Source organism: Pholcus phalangioides, unplaced genomic scaffold (assembly GCF_987345545.1).
Source record: "Pholcus phalangioides strain wild (caught in Gottingen) unplaced genomic scaffold, Ppha-v1.0 ptg000017l_1, whole genome shotgun sequence".
In the NCBI taxonomy this organism is placed as follows: Eukaryota; Metazoa; Arthropoda; class Arachnida; order Araneae; family Pholcidae; genus Pholcus; species Pholcus phalangioides.
The window spans coordinates 66,774,838-66,796,720 of record NW_028301610.1 but is presented as its reverse complement, the minus strand read 5'-3'; the positions used below and the strand labels follow the sequence as shown (position 1 = coordinate 66,796,720).

At 35.3% G+C, this 21,883-nt stretch overlaps 1 protein-coding gene across 1 annotated transcript in view; it reads right to left on the bottom strand.

Annotated features, from left to right (window-relative positions):
• LOC149074660 (tyrosine-protein phosphatase 10D-like) overlaps positions 1-21,883 on the bottom strand; it is a 403,111-nt gene that overhangs the window by 90,608 nt on the left and 290,620 nt on the right. Inside the window, exons 17-19 of the mRNA XM_089247098.1 lie at positions 13,476-13,568; positions 9,385-9,451; positions 2,159-2,376 (exon numbers count right to left, since the gene is read on the bottom strand). Coding sequence (XP_089103224.1) covers positions 2,159-2,376; positions 9,385-9,451; positions 13,476-13,568 — 378 coding nt within the window. The remainder of the gene's footprint in view (positions 1-2,158; positions 2,377-9,384; positions 9,452-13,475; positions 13,569-21,883) is intronic.

Below are 21,883 nucleotides of genomic sequence, written 5' to 3'. Positions count from 1 at the left end.
AACTACTTTTTCTGATACCAAGAATCCAAAAAAAAAATTTTTGGGGACTCTGAAAACGCATTTGTGCAAGTTGATTACCAGTCCAAAGTTGTGGAGTTTCTGGAAGAGCATCTCTAAATTTTGCTTATGGAAAGAGTCATCCTCAAAAAAGATATCCAAATAAGTGAAATAAAAATCAAGATCATGAAGAATGTTCAACAAAACATTGAAAAGTGCTTCCAGCATTTTGGAGACCATATGGCATCTTTAGAAATTTGAACAAGCCAACTGGAGTAATTACAGAGGTTTTTTGAATGTCCTTGGGCTCAATAGGCATCTGCTGATAAGCCCTTACGAGGTCAACTTTTGAACAGATCTTTCCTCGCAATCCCAGAATTAAGTCGTGGATATGGGGGAGCGGGTACTTATCAGCTACGGTAACTTTATTGAGCACTCTGAAATCCCCACATATGCGCCAAGTACTGTCTTTCTTTTGCACAAAATGAATGGGGCTGGCCCATGAGCTTTTTGATGGCTTCGAGATACTTTGATTCATGAGCACTTAAAATTCGGTTTTCAAAGCAGCGAGTTTTGCAGGATTAAGTCTCTGCGGTTTCAAAAATATGGAAGGTCTGGTTGTATCTATAGTGACTCAACATGTCATAACCTGGCTTGATTTGGGGATTAGAACCCAATGCGCTCAAATGAGATGAACTGTTGAAAAGCATTTTTCAGTTCGGCAATTTCTGTACAGAGGGTGCTGACTTCGGAATGAGAATCGATGGCCGCGACTATGGTACTGTTTCTGGATCCCTCCGACTTTATCAGCGATTGTAGCAAGCTTCTGAATATTTGTAGATTCATCACACTGAGAATCTGTTGCACATGCAAGGATAACCATTGGGTCCACAACATACAGAGTGTGCTTTCACTTAGTTTTCCATCGTTGACACTTTCCATTTCACAAAGTAATTGTGATGGCCATTGATCACCTAAATACAAATCATTGAACAATAATTAAATTCTTGAACTTTCCGATTGCTCGAAATATGCAAGCACACGTTTTTTGAGCATGTTATAGACATCAGTGGTGGGTGGCTGAACGATAATGTCATGGACACATTTCAAAACATTTGAATCTAATGACGCGACAACAGAATGGAATTTCGTTAAGTCATTGCAGATGCCAGAAATTGAAAATTGCGACTCCACTTTGAGCAAACCACACTGCAGGATCCGTTTTCAGAATGGAGGTGCCTTGAATGCGACTTGAGTGCACAATCGAAAGCATGTGCATTGACATCAGCTTGAGATGACTGATCCTGTTGTGCATTCGGATTTGCCATGATGAATTAAGAGAAGTTCAGTTAGCTAAATCAGATGTTGAAATGTGAAATAAAAGTTTCGCCTACCTTAAAAAATATTAACCGCAAAAATTCGTACTATTGAAAAGACCACATGGTGCTGATAAACTTAAGAAAAGCAGGTGCGATAATATCCATATTGAAACAGCTGGTTGTCACCAGTTTAGCTATTTGAAGTTTTAAATTATTGCATGACACAAAATACGAGCAAGTTAACAAATAATTTGTATATATTAAATTAACTTGAGAGCAAAATTGCATGCGACAGATGGTTACAAAAACAAGACGACTCTAGAATATTATACAGGTACGTGAGAACATTGGACAGAAAACGTGAGCGCGTGAGATGACAGTAGAGCCGGAGAGGCGCACGCATCACAATATCAATCTCGAGGAATATTGCGTCGCCACAAGGTTATGGTTAACAGGGAATTTTCTGACTCGACAAGGGTCACAAGTGGAATCCTTCAGGGAAATGTCTTCGACCTATACACTATTCAATTTTTATCAATAAATCCAATCAGGGAATCAATAGATTTCTTAGCCAATTATTATTCAAGAATAAAAGTGCTTTATGCAACTTCTTTTCTTCTCTTATTAAGTAAAATGGAAATTTCAAGAATTTTTTTATTGTTTTCTGGATAATTTAGGTAGTCCAAGGTAATACTGTACTCAGTGAAAAATTAAATATTCCTACTACTGGATCAGGATATTTCAATTGACAACAATAAATATTTTCATATTCCTTTCTGTTACCAAATGAACATCAGAGAGAAGCAGAATATCTTATAAATAAAAAACAATTGAATCATTACTTGATATGGAGGCCATTTAGGAAATTTTTGCACATCACTCCAAGAATATGCAGGAGTTTGCTCCAAATCAGTTGCTCCATCTTCTAAAACTATAAGTGTATATGATATAATTTGTCCGTGACTTTGGGAAAAGAAATTCTTATGAAACTGTACTTTTGCTGTTGTTGATGATCTACCAGTACCAGTAGGAAATATATTAGCTGGAGGCACTGGAGGAGCTGAAAAGAAAAGTTAATATTTTTCTTTGAAACATAAAATTCTCTTAATTTACTTAAAATCAAATTACCATGAATAGATAAATATATAGAATACCATGAATAGATAAATTCATAAAATGTTTCTTAATATTTGTGAATCTAAGTACTGGATGTTTAAAAAAAAAATCGCCCAATTTAAAAAAATCATAACTATTCAGCTTTTAATCCGCTTTGATCGAATAATGTATAGGTAGAAGGAGGAATAAATCAATATCTATCTATCAATATATCTCGTTTCATGCAGTTGCCAACCGGTAGCACTAATGCACTTCCTTTGGCCGCCACTTCAGTGTTTGTCAAGATGGCAACTGCACAACATAAATCATTTTGTGTTCTAAGCTTCATGAAGTGCGAGTCCGTAACAATTGTTCATGCTTTTCGTCGACAATACCCTGGTGTTGAACTTCAGAGCATTAGACAATGGTATAAACAATTCTGAGACACAAGTTGTCTGTGTAAAGGCAAATACCCTGGCCATCCCCACTTGTCAGATGAAAATGTGGAGCGCATCCGACAGAGTTTCACACGTGTAGTCCACAGATATCCACTCACAATGGATGCAAACATGCTTGCATTTCAAATCAGGGGATTCTTTTTGAAACACCCTGTATTTAAAACAAATTCATCTGAGACAAAATAAATTAACTCTTTAGGTAACCTGAATAATTCAAAATAAATTTTTTAATCTTTCAATATATTTCATTACATAAACATACAATTATGTACAATTAGAAAAAATTGACTACAACAGAACTTCACTGATTAAAAAACTAAAGAATCTTTAAAAATTTCAATCTTTAATTAAATTACTCGTATATAAAAAACTTTTAAATGTTTGGAGCAATTTGAAGTTAAATTAAAAAAAATCATGATTTTTAATATTGGATTTGATTTTATTGGCACACGGATGAATTTTGTCAAACTGCTCCAATGACTTTTAGTATGAGCAAATATTGACAGTTTAGACACACAAAGACAAATAAAATGTGAAAATTCTTACATTTAAGCATGTAATGGGCAATGTTTTTTTCCCTACTTCAGCATCTGGCTTAAACAGCTGCAAAAAATTCTATATGCAGAGCAACATGTAAAAGGAATCAGGGCCGGTCTTAGACCTATTTGCGCCCTGTGAAAAAATGGCAGTCAGCACCCTCTTCTCCCCCAGGCACGGATCCAGAATGATGTGTCGGAGGAGGCAGTTTTTGCTAGTCATTACTGTCCCGTAAAATATGGGGCAGATTCATTCTCCCATACTATAAGGCTCTTGGTGGGGGGGATCATCCCCATCACCCCCACATCTGGTTGGATACAAAGGAACAAAGAAGTTGGAAAAGCACTCTTCCTGGAATGAGATTACTGCTATTTAACTTGTAAACAAGCATAAAAACCAACTTGTTTGATTTAATTAACAAATTTAAAAAATTAAAAAAGCAAATCACACAAAGGATCTATCTTCTTCAAATGAATTTTAATTGGATTTTTATGGTAAAATACATGTAGGGCACACATCACTTTCAGGTCTAAACTGATAATAAAAGTGGTTAAATTAAAGTGATATTTCAGTACGAGTTCTTTCATATTTACAAAACTTATGAACTTCATTTGAAATTATCCCTTTCAGACCAAGTACTAAGAAACGGAAAGGGCAGGCATGTAACTAAGCTGAGGCAACTCATGCGGTGCCCTGGGCAATGACTCCCACATCTTTGGCAGGCCCGCAAGCCAGACTTTTCACTTCTATAGTAAATTTATAGCATGAAAAACAAAAATAATGATATTTCTCCTGGACCCTGTCAGCCCCATCCTTGTGGGGCCCATCCCCGGGCCCCCGAGCCGAATAATGGGCCCTTATAACTCCATAACCATTTCAAAGAGACTCCAAGAAAAGTCTGCCCCGAGAAAGCATGCTATGGCCCTGGAAAAGGGGTTGTTTTTTCTCTCTGTAGATTATTTTTAACCTCAGGGACTTTGGCTTTAATTTCAACGACAACACACAATTCTTGAAGTTTGGGCTGAACATCTGAGGTTAAAAAAAAAGAATATCTAAAGTGAAAAAATCAACCGGCGCAGTTGTGCATACAGGGTCTAAAAGGATTATGCATAATCACTAGTAAAAAAAAAACCACTCTTGTTTGTTTAGATAGCACAGCAATGGCCCAATCCCACTTGAAAAGTCATAAAACACAGTAAAATAACAATCGTTTTGCATTCCTATCTTCTGATTCGACAGACATGGCTGTTTCCAGCTTCCTATAGTATTGGTTCTAAATCAATGATTATCAACCACCTTCACTTTTGAAGGAAAGAAAATTTTTACTGTCAACTTCTCCACCTGCACAGCAAACTATTCTGAAAAGGGAGTTCGATATATGGTCATGCAAAGCTGGGCATAGTGCTGGACTCTCATCCTGGGGATCCAGATTTGAACCCCATTGATGCTTTGGGGCGCAAATGCGATCCAATCTCCCATTTAAAGTCTCTCCACAGAGAGCAGGCAGACCTACAACATAATACTGACATAACATGAAAATTCAAGCATTTCCATCTTTACTTCAGAAAATGTAAGACAGATGGTAACATGAACATGAAGCAAGCGCAACTCTACAACATAGATAGGCCTATTAGGGCGCCCACATCCACTCAGAACACAAATTCCGGCATGCACCAATTCATCGAAATTCTGAAGAGGAATGAGTACGATATGCATGTACAGTTAAGTAGTAGTACTCATGCAAAGCTCAGCTAATCATAACTTCCAACTGTTCTACACCTTTCAATGGCAACTTAAGACCACGCAATCTGCTCTTGGAAAAATCTTGCATTTCTCTCTTTCAGATGTTATCTTTCTATTGTCAAGGTGGAAAAGTCATAGCACACTTTTCCCCCTCTTTTGACATATGACATAGAGTTTTTGTAATCGAGAGTTATTCATATCATATTTATGTATGATATTTTTGTGTCAAATAGTAGATATGTGTTTTGTGTTGTAAGAAAATTAGTTTGTTGTCCTTTTTCTGTTGGGAAAACGAGTAGGTTACACACCTATTTTTTGTACACACAGTATGTGTTTTCAAAATTTTTGATTTTCAATACGATCCCGATATCGTAGACCTTAACCGATTATTCTAAATTAATCCCCTGGAATTTGTGCTCCTTGGTGTCAGGTGTGAGCCGATTTTGAGGCATCTTCGTTGGAGAAATTAAAAGTTCGTAAAAATTTAAATTTGTTCCAGGATAGTAAGGCAGAAGATGGCCATTTTTCGAACTTTCGTTTTCGATCTCGAAGGTGACGTGGAGAGATTATTTTTTTTGTTTATTTTTGCGGATGGAAACACACAAAATTACAGCTTTTCGTGTTTGAAACTTTTTGCCATGTCATCAGACTTTTTCTGGAAGATGAGACATACATGCTGAACTATTTTGTGGAGTCATTAATTAAGTAATTCATTAGTAATTTCTTTTTTTTTTTAAAGGAAACTTACACATGTGCCGTTGATATTTGTTAACATTGAATTTAGATAATAATTCTGATTGGAAAATATTTAGATAATTCAAGAAAGTGTATTCCAAGTGTCATCTTGAGTTTAAAATCATGTGTTAATTCTTTTAATTTTCTTTGTCATATGACAAAATTCTTCCTGTATCATTAATTATGCGTCAAAGTATGTCATGTGACCTATCATTGGAACGTGGAATTAATTTCCCATCTAATGGTGAAATTTGATTTGTATTTTTAAATGATGTGTGTGCGTAATTAAGCGTTTTCCTTTTTGTATAACATTTAGTTCATTGTCCTTGGGATCAGAAAAGTCTCCCCGTAGGAAGAAAGTTTCGTTCAGGGCGTTATTTTTGTCCAGATTTTAGACTTGCCCTTTCACCTTAATTGGTCAAAAGTGATGTCGTAAAAATTTAAGCCACGAATAAAAAGTGTGCGCATTTCGAAGCCACTCCCACTTTTCAATTTACTTATACCCTCGAAACGTCGATGGGTTGATTCAGTCTTCCATTTTCTCTCGTCGAAAAAAAAACGCGGTCCATTCGATGTTAGTAATGTGAAATCGTTCTCGCGAGATGTTGCTGTTCGCTACCGCAGTAGTTTTCCCATTTTGTTGCCGAGGCGATCCTGAAGCCTGTCACCATGTCCAGAGCAGAGGCTGAGAGCGTTCTATGCCAGCTGAGAAAGACCCGGAGAGTTTTGCCCTATCTTGGATAGGACGCCTGTTTCCCGATGTCCCTCAAACTGGACTCGAGATCCAAGAACTGTGGCAGTTACCTTTAGAGGATATGGAACACTGCCCCTGGGTGACAGAACGTCGAGTCACTCGGAATTTGTAAGTATGTGAAGTTATTTCTTGGTTTTCTCTCTCATTCACCATTTCTTTCTTTTTTTCGTGGCGGTGATCTGGGAATCTGTAATTTTTTTTTGTTAATATCATGATTCATTGAGGTTAGATCAAACTCCCCCCCGTTGAAATTTTTGGTTAAGTATAAAGTTCTTTAAGGTGTCTTAATTCTAATGATCTCTATGACAATGCACAATTTCGGGTTGATTTTGATATGTTTGTTTCGCTGTTTAACGTTAAGGTTTGTTAAATGTTGATGTTGGAAAAGCATTTTTTCTGCAATGAGAGACTGTTTTGAATTTGCTCAATGTCAGTTTTGAAGTATTTTAAATGATGCTGCTGTATTGTTAAAATATCTCTTTTGGGAAGAAAAGTAATTAAAATTTAATTAATTTAACTATTATAAATGTGTAGGTGTGACTTTTATTAGTTTGGTTCTTTTGACTTGTTTTTCATGTGGTAAATGTTAATTAAGATGGAACTTTAGCACTCCCCGTAGATAGGGGTTATTTTGTGGTCAAGGTAACCACGCTCTGTATGCCCTATTCCAATCACTGGCCTAGGTGTTGAAAGATAATCATATAAGGAGCAAAATGGTCATAGTTCTCATAAATAATATTGTTTTGGTGAAATAGTGTCTCTTTGGGAACTATCATGATATAATATATTGGTGCCGTGTAAATTTTTTTTTGTGATAGAAAAACCAACATATCACTGTTTCCTAAAACATAATAAAATCACACTAGTTCTCGAACTGTTTTTTTTGGTTCGAAGTGTCCTTTGTGTATCCAAAAATGTTTACCACTGTACCTGAAAGCATACATAAGTCTACCTTCCAGTTGCAGACAGCTAGACTGATTTAGTTCACACATTGATTTGTATTCCAAAATAATATATAACGTAGTGGAAAAATTAAGTGTTAATAAACTGGCACATTATTCAAATAATAGATCTATTTGGTGCAACGTATTATTGAGAAAGAGTTAGTCACAAGCGCCAATTATGTGGTGGTTATTTTGACTGTCTACTTAAGTCCTTAGTTATAAGGACACAATAAATTTGCAATGAATGTGTTTTAACTAGATAGACTTCCATTTATGTTCAACTTATTTGGCCAACGATCAGTAAAATGGTTGAACAAGTAGGCGTTGTTGCAATTGATCGCAACAACCCTTTGTGTGTCGGTGAGTATTTCTCCTGATTAAAATATGCACCAGAGCATTTAACCTTAACGATTAAGTAGCCAACAAAAGAAATGAATATATCAACACACACACCAATTTAAGTTTCAAACATTATTTAATTTTTACTCATATATTTTTCTCTGATAGCACTTTTTTTTTTTTTTTTTTATTGGTTTCTGACAAATATTAGCAATTCTAAAATTTCGACAGCATGCGTCAACTATGAGCAACATCAAAAACATCAAAATATAACCAACAAAAATTTCAACTGAACCTTTTCAAAATCAAATATTATTCTATTATTCACATAACTCGAGACATTTAAAAGGGAAAAAAAATAACAATGATGCTGAAGAAACCCCCTAATTTAATCTTTCTTTACTTATCGAACATTAAGAGTTATTTGGGTGCCTAAAAACTATCGATTTACCTGACCTCTGGAAATACAAAATTGAAAAAAGGAAATTTTACTCAGTCACCCATTGCAAGTCACATCATCCTAGAGAACCGGATTTTTGAGGGGGGAGTTAATCAACTAAACATTCAGTATGGACAGTTCATTTTCGACTAGCGTGGACTGCTTGGCCACAAGACACACTTGACTTGAAAGATTAATGTCCTCTGTACCTGCTTGGGCGACGGTTCGTGCACATGCTTTTCAAAATCAGAGCACCACCAGACACTTTCTCCAGTTGTACTACAACTCGGGGCAGTGTGGACAACATGGACTACATAACCTTTTCGGACTTGACTTCACGTGAATACTGCCGGTTTACTCCTGGGTTCCTCCATCTGGTACGAAGGGATCGCCTGGGAAAACTTTCCTTTCCTGGACCAGTCTATCAGGAGTAACTGATAACTGATACAACGATTCTGCATACTGTGGTTCGGTTTATAAAAACAACTACAAAAAGCTACATCTCCAAGAAATCCTTCCTACGTTACGATTATTGGCAGTTCAGAACTTGGAGTTTTTGTGACTAGGCCATATGAAAAATCGAGTGATGGGCGGGGCTTGAGAAAGCACACCTATTGATTCGTCGCACAAAACTATGTCACCTAAACTTTTATCCAATCGTATCACGAGAGGCTAACCAAAAATAAAACATGAAACCAAAAGAAAAACATTACAGGGTTGATCCGATAAAATGAAAGGGCTCCAAAAAAGTTTTTAACGACAACAATAATTTTTGATATAAGATTTCTGGATTAAAAGCACATCAGTGATGCGCATAAAAGGAATGACAAAATATTTTTACCATTAGAGCTGAAAATTGCTTGTATAAGAAGAGTTAAACTGAAGTAGATGAAAATTACATGCAAAAACAAATAATGGTGAAGAAATATCAATTGCCTAAGTGTGCTTTGGGAAAATCAGGTATGTTTTTGTTTCGAGTGCAACAATGAGGTGACTAAATCTTGAAAAAAAAAAAATAACTTACCACCAAGAGGCAGAGTTTTTTCAAATGATGCTTTGCCTCCGGGACCAACTCTTGTATGAGCTTGAATCTATTCATAAAAGCAAGAAATCATCATTACTATCCCCACAAAAACAATGAAACCTAGCTGTAACAATACTCAACCTCTGAAATAATAAATCTCTTTGAAACAATATATTTTTAAAGTTTTGTTTTGATATACATTTGATCCAACCTTTAACACCTCTTGAAATGATATTTTCAGTGACAATAGAAAAAAAATTCTCTAACTATATATATATCTATGAGTTATTGAAACTAATATTTTTTTTTAAACAAAAAATTTTATATTTTGTTTGAAATTATTTTCAATTTATTTTTAAACTCCTTGCTAGTTTTTGCCAATGTTACTAGAGGATGCACATTTTTATTCTCCCTGCTTCCACTAAAATGTTTATAAGGATTCTACTTTTTCTGTAAGACACAAAACTTTGTGGTAAAATCCTCTCTACAGGGTGAAATAAGTCAAAGTTGATGGTATTATCAATGACCAAGAGCCAGGGGAAGCTTAAGCGAGGGTGCAGTGCACCCGGGCGGCAGCTTAGGCTTTAGTTAGACACCTTTTTTTTTTTAATCTTTAATATTAAAAATTCACATTACTAGAGGCAAATTTATGCAGGGTGTTTCAAAAAGAACTATCTGATTAAAAAAATTGTAACTATTCAGCTTTTAATCCATTTTGATTGAATGTATAGAAAGAGGGAAATCTTGAATTTTATGCAGTTGCCAACAGGTACTGCTAATGCTCTTCCTTTGGCCACCACTTCAGTGTTTGTCAAGATGGCAATTGCACAAGAGAAATTGTTTTGTGTTCTAAGCTTCGTGCAGTGTGAGTCCGTAACAACTGTTCATCATGCTTTTCATAGACAATACCCTTGTGCTAAACTTCCTACTGCTCAAGGGCATTAGATAATGGTATAAACAATTCCGAGATAAGGGTTGTCTGTGTAAAGGGAAATCCCCTGACCATCCCCGCATGTCAGACTAAAATGTGGAGAGCATCCGACAGAGTTTGGGACGAATTTTACTACCATAGAGACATATGCCATGCATCCCAAGGTGCACATATTGAGCACCTTTAATTAGGTTTGTAAAAAACTTTATGATTAGCCATGTAATATAAAATTAATTTCAAGTGTCTATGTTCAATATTTTTTGTAATATACACATTTCAAATCGAGTGATTCTTTTTTAAATATCCTGTATTGAATATTAGAAAATTACCTCTTAACCATCAATGTTATATACTTTGGTACTTTATATATGGGAACACATTTTTTGTTTTACATTCGTTGTTTTATGTTCATTCAGATCAGATGGCGTGCTTTGTGTCCATTAAACTTTAATTCATTTTTTTTCTGCTCACTCGTACCTTAATAATCTGAACAAGTTATGGTGCCTAGTGGCCCTCAACTCTGCAGTAAGTTTGATTGTTTAATGGTCGCCTCTACAGTTGCGGAATTTTGACTGTGAAACGAAGTTTGCTATCTGTTTACTTTGAATTGGAAACTTGAGCTTACAAGTGGGAAAATAGAGAAGCTTCATTCCATCGATAAGTTGGAAGGTATACAGAGCTGGACAAGCTGGAAATTTGATGTAGAACTACAGCCGACTATCCAAAAAGTGATGCCAGTCATTTTGGGAGGTCACCTATCCTGCTTTGTTGGATGAAAATGCAACCAAACTTGAACAAACGAGGTTTGACGCTGATATCAAAGCTTTTGAGGAGGCTGATGCTACTGCATGATACATAATTTGGTCAAGTGTTCATGGTGAGGCAAAGCAGCATATTCTTACCTGTAAATCTGGCAGAGATATGTAAAATGAATTGCACACTGTATACGAACAGAAAAATGAGAGATGCTTGGACTCATTGTATTCACAGTTATTTAACTACACCAAGGATCCAGAAGACAGTATCGCCTCCCATATGTCAAAACTACAACAAATTTGGAAAGATTTGCAAGAGGAGCTCAAAGAAGAAAATTTAAGTCTCTCTGTTCCAATGTTGCTGAATAGGTTACTCAATACCCTTCCGAGTGAGTATCTCGAGTTCCAAAATGCTTGGGAGTCAGTTCCGCATAAAGAAAAAAGCATAGTGACTTTGACAATGTTTCAGGCTTCGCGAACAGAGATCTTGCAGTTATGAACTCAGCACTGTAGCATTTATTGCAAAAAATGCTGGTTCAATGGCTAAGAAAAAGCTCAAAACTTCAAAGGTTCAAAAGCCAAAGAAGAAACTGGTGGAGTGCTAATCCTGTGGAAAAGTCAGTTCATATCAAAAAAACTATCATTCAAGAAAAAAAATAAAACTTCTGACCAGAGTTCTAAGGGACAAGCATTCATGTCTGTCACAAATGTCAACAAGGACTGTTGGATAATTGATTCAGGGTTCTCATCACATATCGACTTGTTTGGACTTTTTCCCATCGTATGCTCCTTTTGATGAGCCAAAACCACTTCGTCTTGGTGATGGAACTTTCATGTATGCTGAAGGATGTGGCACGATTGATGTGGAAATGCTGGTATGTGGGAAGTGAAAACCAGGTCGAAAATGCTTGGTATGTCCCTAAATCTCACCAAAAAAAAAGTGCAGGATAAAAAACAATTACATATACATTGTGAGATGCAAGCCATAATTTATGAACTTGCTGAAGATAGAGCATTAGCATGTACCACAAGGGTAGCAAATGTGGTAACAATGAGAAATTTTGGCTGCTATATATAGCTTTAAGTAACTAAGACAATCTGTGTGAAAAAAATAAGACCCCCCCCCCCTCCCCTTTTATGTGGTTTTTTAAAGAAAAACCCCACACCAATTTTTTTTTTGTTAAAAAACCAATGTGATTTCTGCTCAAAACAGCCCTGCTCAATTCTGACGACACTGGAGGAAAGAAAACCATCTCTTGTGCTTTCCCGATTCCTTGATGATCTTTGTTAATTTTCTTCTTATGTCTTATCTCAACACCTTCGGCATAACAATTTTTTCTTCTCACACCTCTACACCATTAGTGATTTCTATCTCATCTTGGTGTTCATAATATGGTTTTAGGATTATTCAGATTATGAGACAAGGTCATCTTTTTGGGATGGCCATCTTTTCAAGAAATGGTAGCCTTGAAAAATACTATTTATCTTCCTTGAATTGCTGAATAATCTTTATTTAACCCTTTAAACCACACAGCAGAAATCAACAAAACCCCTTCAAAATGCCATGCCTTTTTAATGAAGTAAGTTTTCTTCTAATTTTCAACAAGTGTAAACTAAGGGGAACATGCTAAAGGGGGTACAGAGAAAATCATTCCATTGAGAAACCAACTTTATAAAAGATCTGAGACTGTCAATGTTAAAATAAGCTTTCAAGGACACAAGATATCTCAATGCTGCTTAAAAAAGTTAAACATGTTCCTTTTATAGGTAATGCTTTAATTTTACATACAATGCCTTCAACTTCACCTTCTTGACACTCTACTGGACTTGACAATGTATCAGGAGTAGGAATTTGCTTTCCAGGTTTGTAGAGAAGTTGGTAACTATACTTTTGAGTTTTCAAAAAACATGGTTTGCAGTCTTTTAGGAGCTTTATGAAACAGCTTTTTTTTAATGAGTCTAGAGGTTCATGATCAGAAAATACGGTCACCTCCTGTCCATATAATATACAACCCATAAAAGTGATTTTGGTGCACTTTTACTCAAATTTGTCTCAGTTCAGCTTCACATCCAACTCTTTACATCGGTAGATGAATTATTAGATTTTATAAAAAAGGGTTGGATTTTAAAAAAAGATTGTTTTTTTACCCCTCTTTCTTTTCAGGATGGAAAAAAGTTGTCCAGGTTCATAAATAAAAAGTGAACAAGCATTATACCTGAAATATTGTTCAAGTAAATATTGCTATATAAATGCAAAGTATACAGATAATAAAAAGAGAATTTTCAAACTTATCTACATACTTCTTTTGATAGAGAAACTTCTTTTATACCTTTCAAATTTTTAAAAACATATTTTATGAAACAATAAATTTTTTAAATTCAATAAGAGAGAAAATGAAAACAACCTCAAAAACATATGTTTTTCCAGGCACCAAATTTCTTATTGTTCCTTCAATATCACCTGGACCAAACTTTTCGTATTGATGGAAGAGAGATCCCTATGACAAAATAAATATTCATATGAATCTCTAATACAGTTAAACTTTGATAAGTCATCACTCAAGGCAGTGAGAGATTGTGGCAGCTTGAGCGAGTGAAGACTTGAGTGAAGTTTCGCCAATTTTGATATGCAATATTGAAAAAATTGTAAATTTATAAATATTATATCATTAAAATATAAATTAAAATGACAAAAACATTTATAGATTACAGAAGGAAAAACAACTAAATTCAACTTTTTTAGTTTTACAGTATCCTACATATTATGGATAAATACACAGGTATATGTTTGACTTATTGACTGATTAGAGCAACTGTTAGGAAAAGGGGTTTACTTCCCCCCCCCCAACACATTTAGTGTAAAATTCTTCATTGGCAGTTCATTGTTTAGATATAAGTTGATCTCTAACATAGGACCTGATTTTCACTTGAGCAGGATCCTAGCTGTGGGCAAAGTAGACATTAGGCCTCCTTGACTTTATCGACAAATCAAATATTTTTTTTCAAGATGTGTTTTTTATTTGGAACACCAAATTAATGGGAGCCCTCGCAAATCAAGGTTGTCAGATTTGCTACCCGAATAAATACCCATCCCCCCCACCCGAGCTGGAATTTTCAGCCTAAAAATCAATTTTTTTGGAGCAAAATGTTTTTTTAAATAAAAATTTATAATTGAGGTTTATTTAATTTTAAAATAGCAGCATATTTCATTGCTTAAAAAATATATACTCAAGTGAAGGATTTCAATTTTTTGAAAGGAAAAATGATATAGCAAAACATGGCAAGCATATCCACATATAATTATCGCAACTATATTTTTAAATATAAGGTTTTTGAAAATGATCAAGGTTTTTAAATGATTTGAGTTTTTGCAACTGTCAATTAATAAGATTCTCTTCCGCTAAGGCGCTGTTGTGAATTTCAAGTATCAGTATCTCTTGATAATGCCAACTGCTTGTATTAAGAAAACATTGTTGATAATCAAACTCAGGATGTCCCCTTGGTCCAAAAGAGTATTTTTCATAATAACAAGCCTTAATTTTGATACATAGTGTGATGATTTAAGAATATAAATCACAGGAATGGTCAATATGCTCAAAAATCGTCAATGAATAAGGCAAATACCAGGAAATACTAAAAAATTTCTAATACATTTCGACACGCTATATGTGTCATCCTCGGCTAATGAATACGGATTTGGCTGACAAACATTTCTGTTGAAACAGATGCAAGCACTAACATAAAACTGGAATGTCATAAGCTGAATTTTAATGTCAATCATCATCAGAATATCACTCAAGCCTGATTACCTTATGTCCACCTCGGAATGTCTTTTCAAATGTACAGCAGACTTGCAGTAATACGGCCCATCCAATATAATCCAGCATTTTTTTCTTCAAACCCATAAAAGAGGAAAATGTCACTGCATATCTTTGCGCAGAAGTATATATCATTTGACTCTCTATTTGACAATGTTGCTCTCAAGCACAACATGGTTTTCTTATGTTATTCAAACATTTCATATTTTGATTTTGTTTCAGCATCTACACTCTAAGTAACTCTTAAACATTCAATTCTTTACTTGTAAACTGTTTATCAAGTTCATTCAAAGTTTAACACCACTGATCACAATGCTATGGATTAGATTCATTATGAGAAGGAATACTAAGAAAATTTGAATAGACCAGTTTTGGGTAGCGCCAATTTGCAAACCTCCAATTGGGGTATTCAATGAAGGCTCTCAGCTTCAATATGACCATGACGTTTGAAGTGAACAGACATATTTTTTTCCGCTGAGCAACCAAGAGTTAAGATTCAATATCCAACCCAAGAGGGATCCTTGATTAGTGGTTAAATATTTTTTTCTCTGAAGACCACACCCATTTTGTGCCGAAATGCATTAGGAGTTTTTGTATTCTTTGTATGTTTGCCTTATTCGTAGGTAACTTTTTAATAAGTTTCTATGAGTATAATATTGCCAGAAGAATGAATCAAAAGTACACATCTATTTCTTGACAAGCGATGAAAGAATGATTTTTAACCCTTGTATATTCAAGAAAAATACCATTTGAAGAGGAGACATTGCTCATATTTTTCAACAATGATAGAAAAGGAAGTTGGCAAAAACAATATATAAATGACATTTTTATACTATTTAAGTCTACATAAATCACTTAAATGGAGTGTGTTCCCTGAAATGCACCTTCCCATATTTTTCAAATATTGACAATACATATTTTTTGCCATAATAAACCTCCCCACTCCTCTGCAAAATAAAATTTCTCCGCTGAATATTTATTTTAATGCTTGCCAATTAAAGGATAAAATGAGCTTTTTCAATTTACTTCCAGTAATATGGCAATTTAGGTAACACGGCACACTCTGGTCTGATATGTGCTGGATTAATGAGAGTCTAAGAAAAAGAAATGGTACAGTAAAGTTTTTGAAAACCATTTCATATAAAATGATTCAGCTAAAATAAAAAAATGCATTAAAAAAAAGAGCCCATGTTTTTAGAGTACATTCTTTCAGAGCAAGACTTGTGAGGGCCTATCATCAAACTGAAGTCTCAGCATTCCAGAAGCTTATCGTTTTCATCTGCATGTATCAGACACAGAAATGAGCTGTACAAATAAGAAAGGAATGAGGACATCTATGACCTTGACTTGATTGTGTACATGGCTGGACAAATTGCAGAGAAATCTAGGCGCCAAAAAAATGTTTATCCGAAGAAAAGGGTGCAAAATAATGCTTATTTTAACTTTTTCAGGATGTAGTGAGACTGTTTCATATTGATAGATATGCTGCTATAAATTCCAAACAATCAGCTTGCAATTTTATTACTACACAAAGAAAATTTTAGGGGTGTCAATACCAATTTTTTAGTCGCCATGGCAATCTGGTATATGGGATTGGTCCAGCCCTGGTTGTCTACATAGTATAAAATACTACGAGATCTTAAGTATCTCATCTTCCTGTAAATTATCATTTCTTCAATTTTGAAGCTGTTAATTTTACCCTTCGATCAGTTTGTCCTTTTTATAGCAATCTTTTGTGATTTAAAAAATTTATCTTCAAACTATGGGCTATTTCTGGAAAGAATTAAATAATTCTCCATAGAAAGGAGAGTTTATATTAGAGAAAAACTAATATGTTAATCAAATGAATTAGTATTCAAAATACTCTGCTTTTTCATTTCATATACTTCAAGCTCAAATAGAATAACTTACTGATGGGTGTGCGTGTAAACTTTGATATAAACGGAAACGCTTCATATCAAACGGTATATTGAATTTTATTAATCAAATATAGTTTTAATGCATGCAAGATACATTTAAATTCAGACAGAATAAAGAATGTAAACAATCGGGTGTATGTAAATGGTATCGGGTGACCACCGATATATGCACTTACGCAAGATAATTTTCAACTAGAGAATAAAGAAATTCAATCTTCCCAATTTTGCCCAAAAAAGCTCTGGGTTGGGTATGATTTAATGGGTTTTCTACCCATTAAATCCGAGTTTTTAATAAAAACCTGTCTGGGCTGGTTTTCTTTTTTTTTTTACTAAATCCTGGTTTTTACAACCCTGGAGCAAATACCTCATTTACCCATGCAGAAATTACATCCAACTTGAACAGTTCCTAACATTTCCATTAAATATTTTTTAGCCAGCACATGAACTTCTTCAGTGTCACTTTAGCCATTCCATTCTAGTATATAAGGCTTTTATGCATGGTATGAAAAAATAGATTTAAAAAAATGTCAATTTGATTTGAATCATATTTATTAAGATATAAATGAACTGATTCTGGAAAATTAATCTAGCTAATTATTTTCTAGACTATGCATGCATGTTTTTCAATTCATTTTTTTTAAATATCAGTACAAGTTTTTAATTATCACAAAAATGAAGAAGGTCTTGCCATGGGCAACCCACTCTCACCTATCCTCTGTGACATATATATGGATTTTTTCGAAACAAAACTTTTGGAAACCCATCACTTCAAACTTTGGATCAGGTATGTTGATGACACATTCACTTTAGTTGATGAGACTGATGTTAATGTCATTGAGTTATTCAATTTTATGAATTCTATTGACCCACATATTGAATTCACCTATGAAATAGAAAAAAATAATATGCTGCCTTTTCTCGACATGCTCATTAAAAAGACAGACACTGAATTTCATACATCTGTGTACTGTAAGCCATTTGCTATCTCCATGCCACCTCATGCAAAATCCTTTCATCCTCCCAATCAGAAACTTTAAGCATTTTCTTCTTTTGTTCATCGAGCACTAAAACTTTGCAGTGATTCAGCCTCCCTCCAGAATGAACTCAATATCCTTCGTGACATTGCTTCTAATCGGGGTTTTTCACCTTTTATCATCGACAAGATCTTCAGAAAAATGACCCAAACATGCACCATGAACCTGCTCCCAGCTGACTCAAAACAGTTTTCTAATACCGTTGTTCTTCCATTCGATTCTTCAAGTTTCATGATCTCTTCTATCTTCAAGAAATTTGACTTCCATACAATATTCCAGCCAACAAATATACTCACCTTTTCCCATCTGAAAGATCCTATCTCACCCTCCAAAGATTCTGGTATCTACTTCATCCCATGCAAGAATTGCGGAAATGGATATATTGGCCAAACTAGAAGAAATCAAATATTCGAGTTCTCGAGCACCGAAAGCATGTTGAGAAGGAACGGATGGATAATTCGGCTATTGCCCAACACTGTTGGCAACATTCACATTATTTCGATTTTGATAAAGCGTTTGTTTTTAAAAAAGCAACACACAATTCTGAATTGAATTTTCTCGAGGGATACTTCATCAGAACATGCCAGAATTTCCTCGTTAATGATGGAAGAAACATGCCACCCATTTCGTCAGCTTGGACAGGCTTTATTAACCTCAGTCGTGAAAAAAATTTCAACACTTTGCAACAGATGGCTCCCCAATTCGCATCCAAAGACCACTCGGACGCAGCAAATACAAAGGCGAACTCTTCGGACGACCAGACCTAAACATCACCCCTCCACGACTCATTCGTGTGAATTCTGACCACGAGGTCCTGATGACGGCTCTCCATTGAAGAGCCGAAACGTGTCGACCATTCGACCAAATGAATTTATTTGTCTTGAAAACGTGGCAATTTTTGTATAAATCAAGTTTTTAATATTTAAACAATATCTTGATGGCTTCTTTAATTTTTCTCTTTCAATGGAAAGGCTTTGACCAAGAGTTGCTAATGTTTTGTGTTCCACGAAAAATTTGTGCCAGTAAGTTAAAGTCAGCACCTGAGTGGAACAGTAATAAGATGCTCGTCCTCCACTATGAAAGTTACCATCAAGGTCCATGGGTTCGAATCCAGCCAAAGAACATCAGAATCAAGTTTTTACCTACTGAACCTGGGGTGACCACTGATAGATGATGCCTTTACTCCCCCCCCCCCCAACTCCACTGGTTGGAAATCGTGGTATCGTGATATATGACCAGAGTTGGTTTGCTGTAAAGTAGTAAGATGAAGTCCACTGACCCCCTGTGCCAATAAAATGAAGAAAAGTGAAGGCCACAAACTTCTTTTAAACATAATATTCTTTGTATAGCAATGTAAAAACAAAAAGTCCCGGCAGAGACAGGATGACTTTTCTTTCAGAGTTCACCTCAGCTAATATCCAGAAACTAAAATGTTTCCTTGATATCTTGGGCTGAGAAAAAGCCATCTATCTCTCCAAAAAGTTAATTGTTTTCTCATCCAAGCTCACGGAACCCCTGAAGTCTCTCTGAGGATCCCTATGAAGAGAAAAACTGCTTTTGACTAAATAAAAGTAAACCGAAATGGGGTATTTAAAACTTAAGGAGCCAAAGCAAAAAATAATGGTTCTTAGATTTGAAAAAACTTATGGAACTATGAAGTTTCATGGAGGGGTTACATATGACACAAATAGAGGGGACATCAGGATTTTAGAGATGCTTTGGTAGAACATGGCCTAAAAAAGGTTGGGAACCACTGGGTTTAGCATCAATGAATAAATTTTTGAAGTGTAATAGGCAAGAAATATGAACATCAAAAATTGTGTTAATGTAGCATCAAAATTTGTTGAGCCTGAAATAACTTTAATAAACATTTTTGGAGGAGTGCAAAGTGCTTTTATTCATGAGGTCAACCCTCTTTGGTAAATACCTGGTAGTGATTCAATATCACATATAGTGCTGGGTTCCTTTATTCACTCTGTGCTCAACAAAAGCATCCTTTATCATAAACTAATTAAAAATATATCAAGAAAAGACTTGCTAGATATCAAGTCGAGGTGAACTCTGGAAGAAAATGTTGCTGCCTGTGTTAGGACCTTGGTCCTTTTGCAATCTGGTCGAGTGAGCTGCCATCATACCATGAGAGAGACAACCTTGCATTTTTTATGATACACACAGTAAAGCATGACTTGCTGAGGTAGAGACTCTGCAGCCTCCCTCAACTCAGCAAATGACTCTCCAAGTGGAAGCAATAAAGAGAGAAGATTTTTGAGCTAAAAAATAGCTCAAGGAAAGAGACTTTCTGGATATTATGCAGGCATGAGCTCGAAAAAGAAAGTTTATTGTCTCTGATGGGAATAAAATCTTAGTCCTCTTGCAATTTGGGCAAATGCACTGTACACACCACAAGACATGAATGCACTCTTTCCTATTTTTTATCACTCAAATTCTCAAAATTACTTATGGTACTAAACCTATAAATAGAAAATAATCTTTCAACAGATACAGAAGTATGGCTTTCTTGTTTGTTGTTTTACCAACCCTAGAATTTAAATGTGTTGCCCACCAGTCTCGGGTATGCATTTGGGATACAATGGTTCCTTGAACATAAAATTATACAATGGATCTGCTGTAGCTATAAATTTCATGATTGACATTTTTTGATGTCTGCCATTATCTGCATATTTTATCAAGACAATACTGTCCATGATGTCATGGCTCACGATCGTACATACAGTAAAAAAACTTGTCTATAACATTACTCTAGGGACCTAGAAAAATACTGTTACAGATAGGTTATCATAGTAGACAGTTTGAGTATTTGCGCTATTTCTTATTAAATAGAAATTCTGCTAGGACCTAAGAAAATATCATTATAGGCAGGTTTATCATTATACTCAGGTTTCACAGTATATATAACTTGTATACTGTGCACTTCACTTACAAATACAAATACAACGCCACAACAGACAAAATGCCCAACGAGGTGGCTGATAAAAAGATGCCCATAAAAATATGGTTGTCATATGTTTCAAAAATACAGCAACCCAATTAAAAATGCAATTAACACAAATTACAAACAATATATACACATGATAAAATATTATACAATGCCCATAAAGAATACTTATGGTTGTCTTATTCTAAGAATGGATAGCGTCTCGATTTACCCCAACATGTTTATCGTATTTCTTTTTAAACGTGTCAAGTGTGTTATAATTTACTACCTCCGGACGTAAGCTATTCCATTTATTAACAACCCTATTAAATAAAAATTCCCTGCGACACCATAGCCTTGCATTGTCCCTCACCAATCGATACTGGTGTCCCCTTGTAAAAGCAGTAGATTGGCAGTGTACTAAAAGTTCATGGTTCATCCTATCCATCCCATTGAATATTTTGAACACTTCGATCATATCTCCTCGACCCCTACATTCATCCAATGTAAACATATTCAAAAAATGAAGTCTCTCTTCATAACTCAAGCCCTGTGTGCCAATAAGGACACGCGTAGCTCTTCTCTGCACCCCTTCAACCAATTCTATGTCCCTCTGTAGGTATGGTCTCCAAAACCTTACAGCATACTCCAGTCCAGGACGAACTAATCCTCGAAAAAGCGGAAGAATGACTTTAGGAGAACGCGAAGAGACCTTTTTGAAAATGAGACCAAGCATTCTATTCGCTTTTTTGACCACCGCTGAACAATGTTCATGTGGTGTCCTTATAAGAAATGACTAAAAGAACTAAAGTGATAAGAACATACAACGCCACCTAGTATTGTGTAAGGGGAACTAGGGAGTTCCACCTCGGATATCAAGACAAGATGTCTAAATGTTCTGCTCTTTCCGCTTTATAAATTCTTCCTATATATATATGTATATAATCTATCTAAGTCTAACGTAATAATAAATACTCATCAAAATAAATACCCATGTGTTATCCACTCGGCTAACAAAGTGTTAAAGTAAACACAACAAGTGGCGACGAGGCCCATCTTAAAAGTTGGATAGAGTATTTACTCGAAGACTGCAAAAGGTAGGAGAAA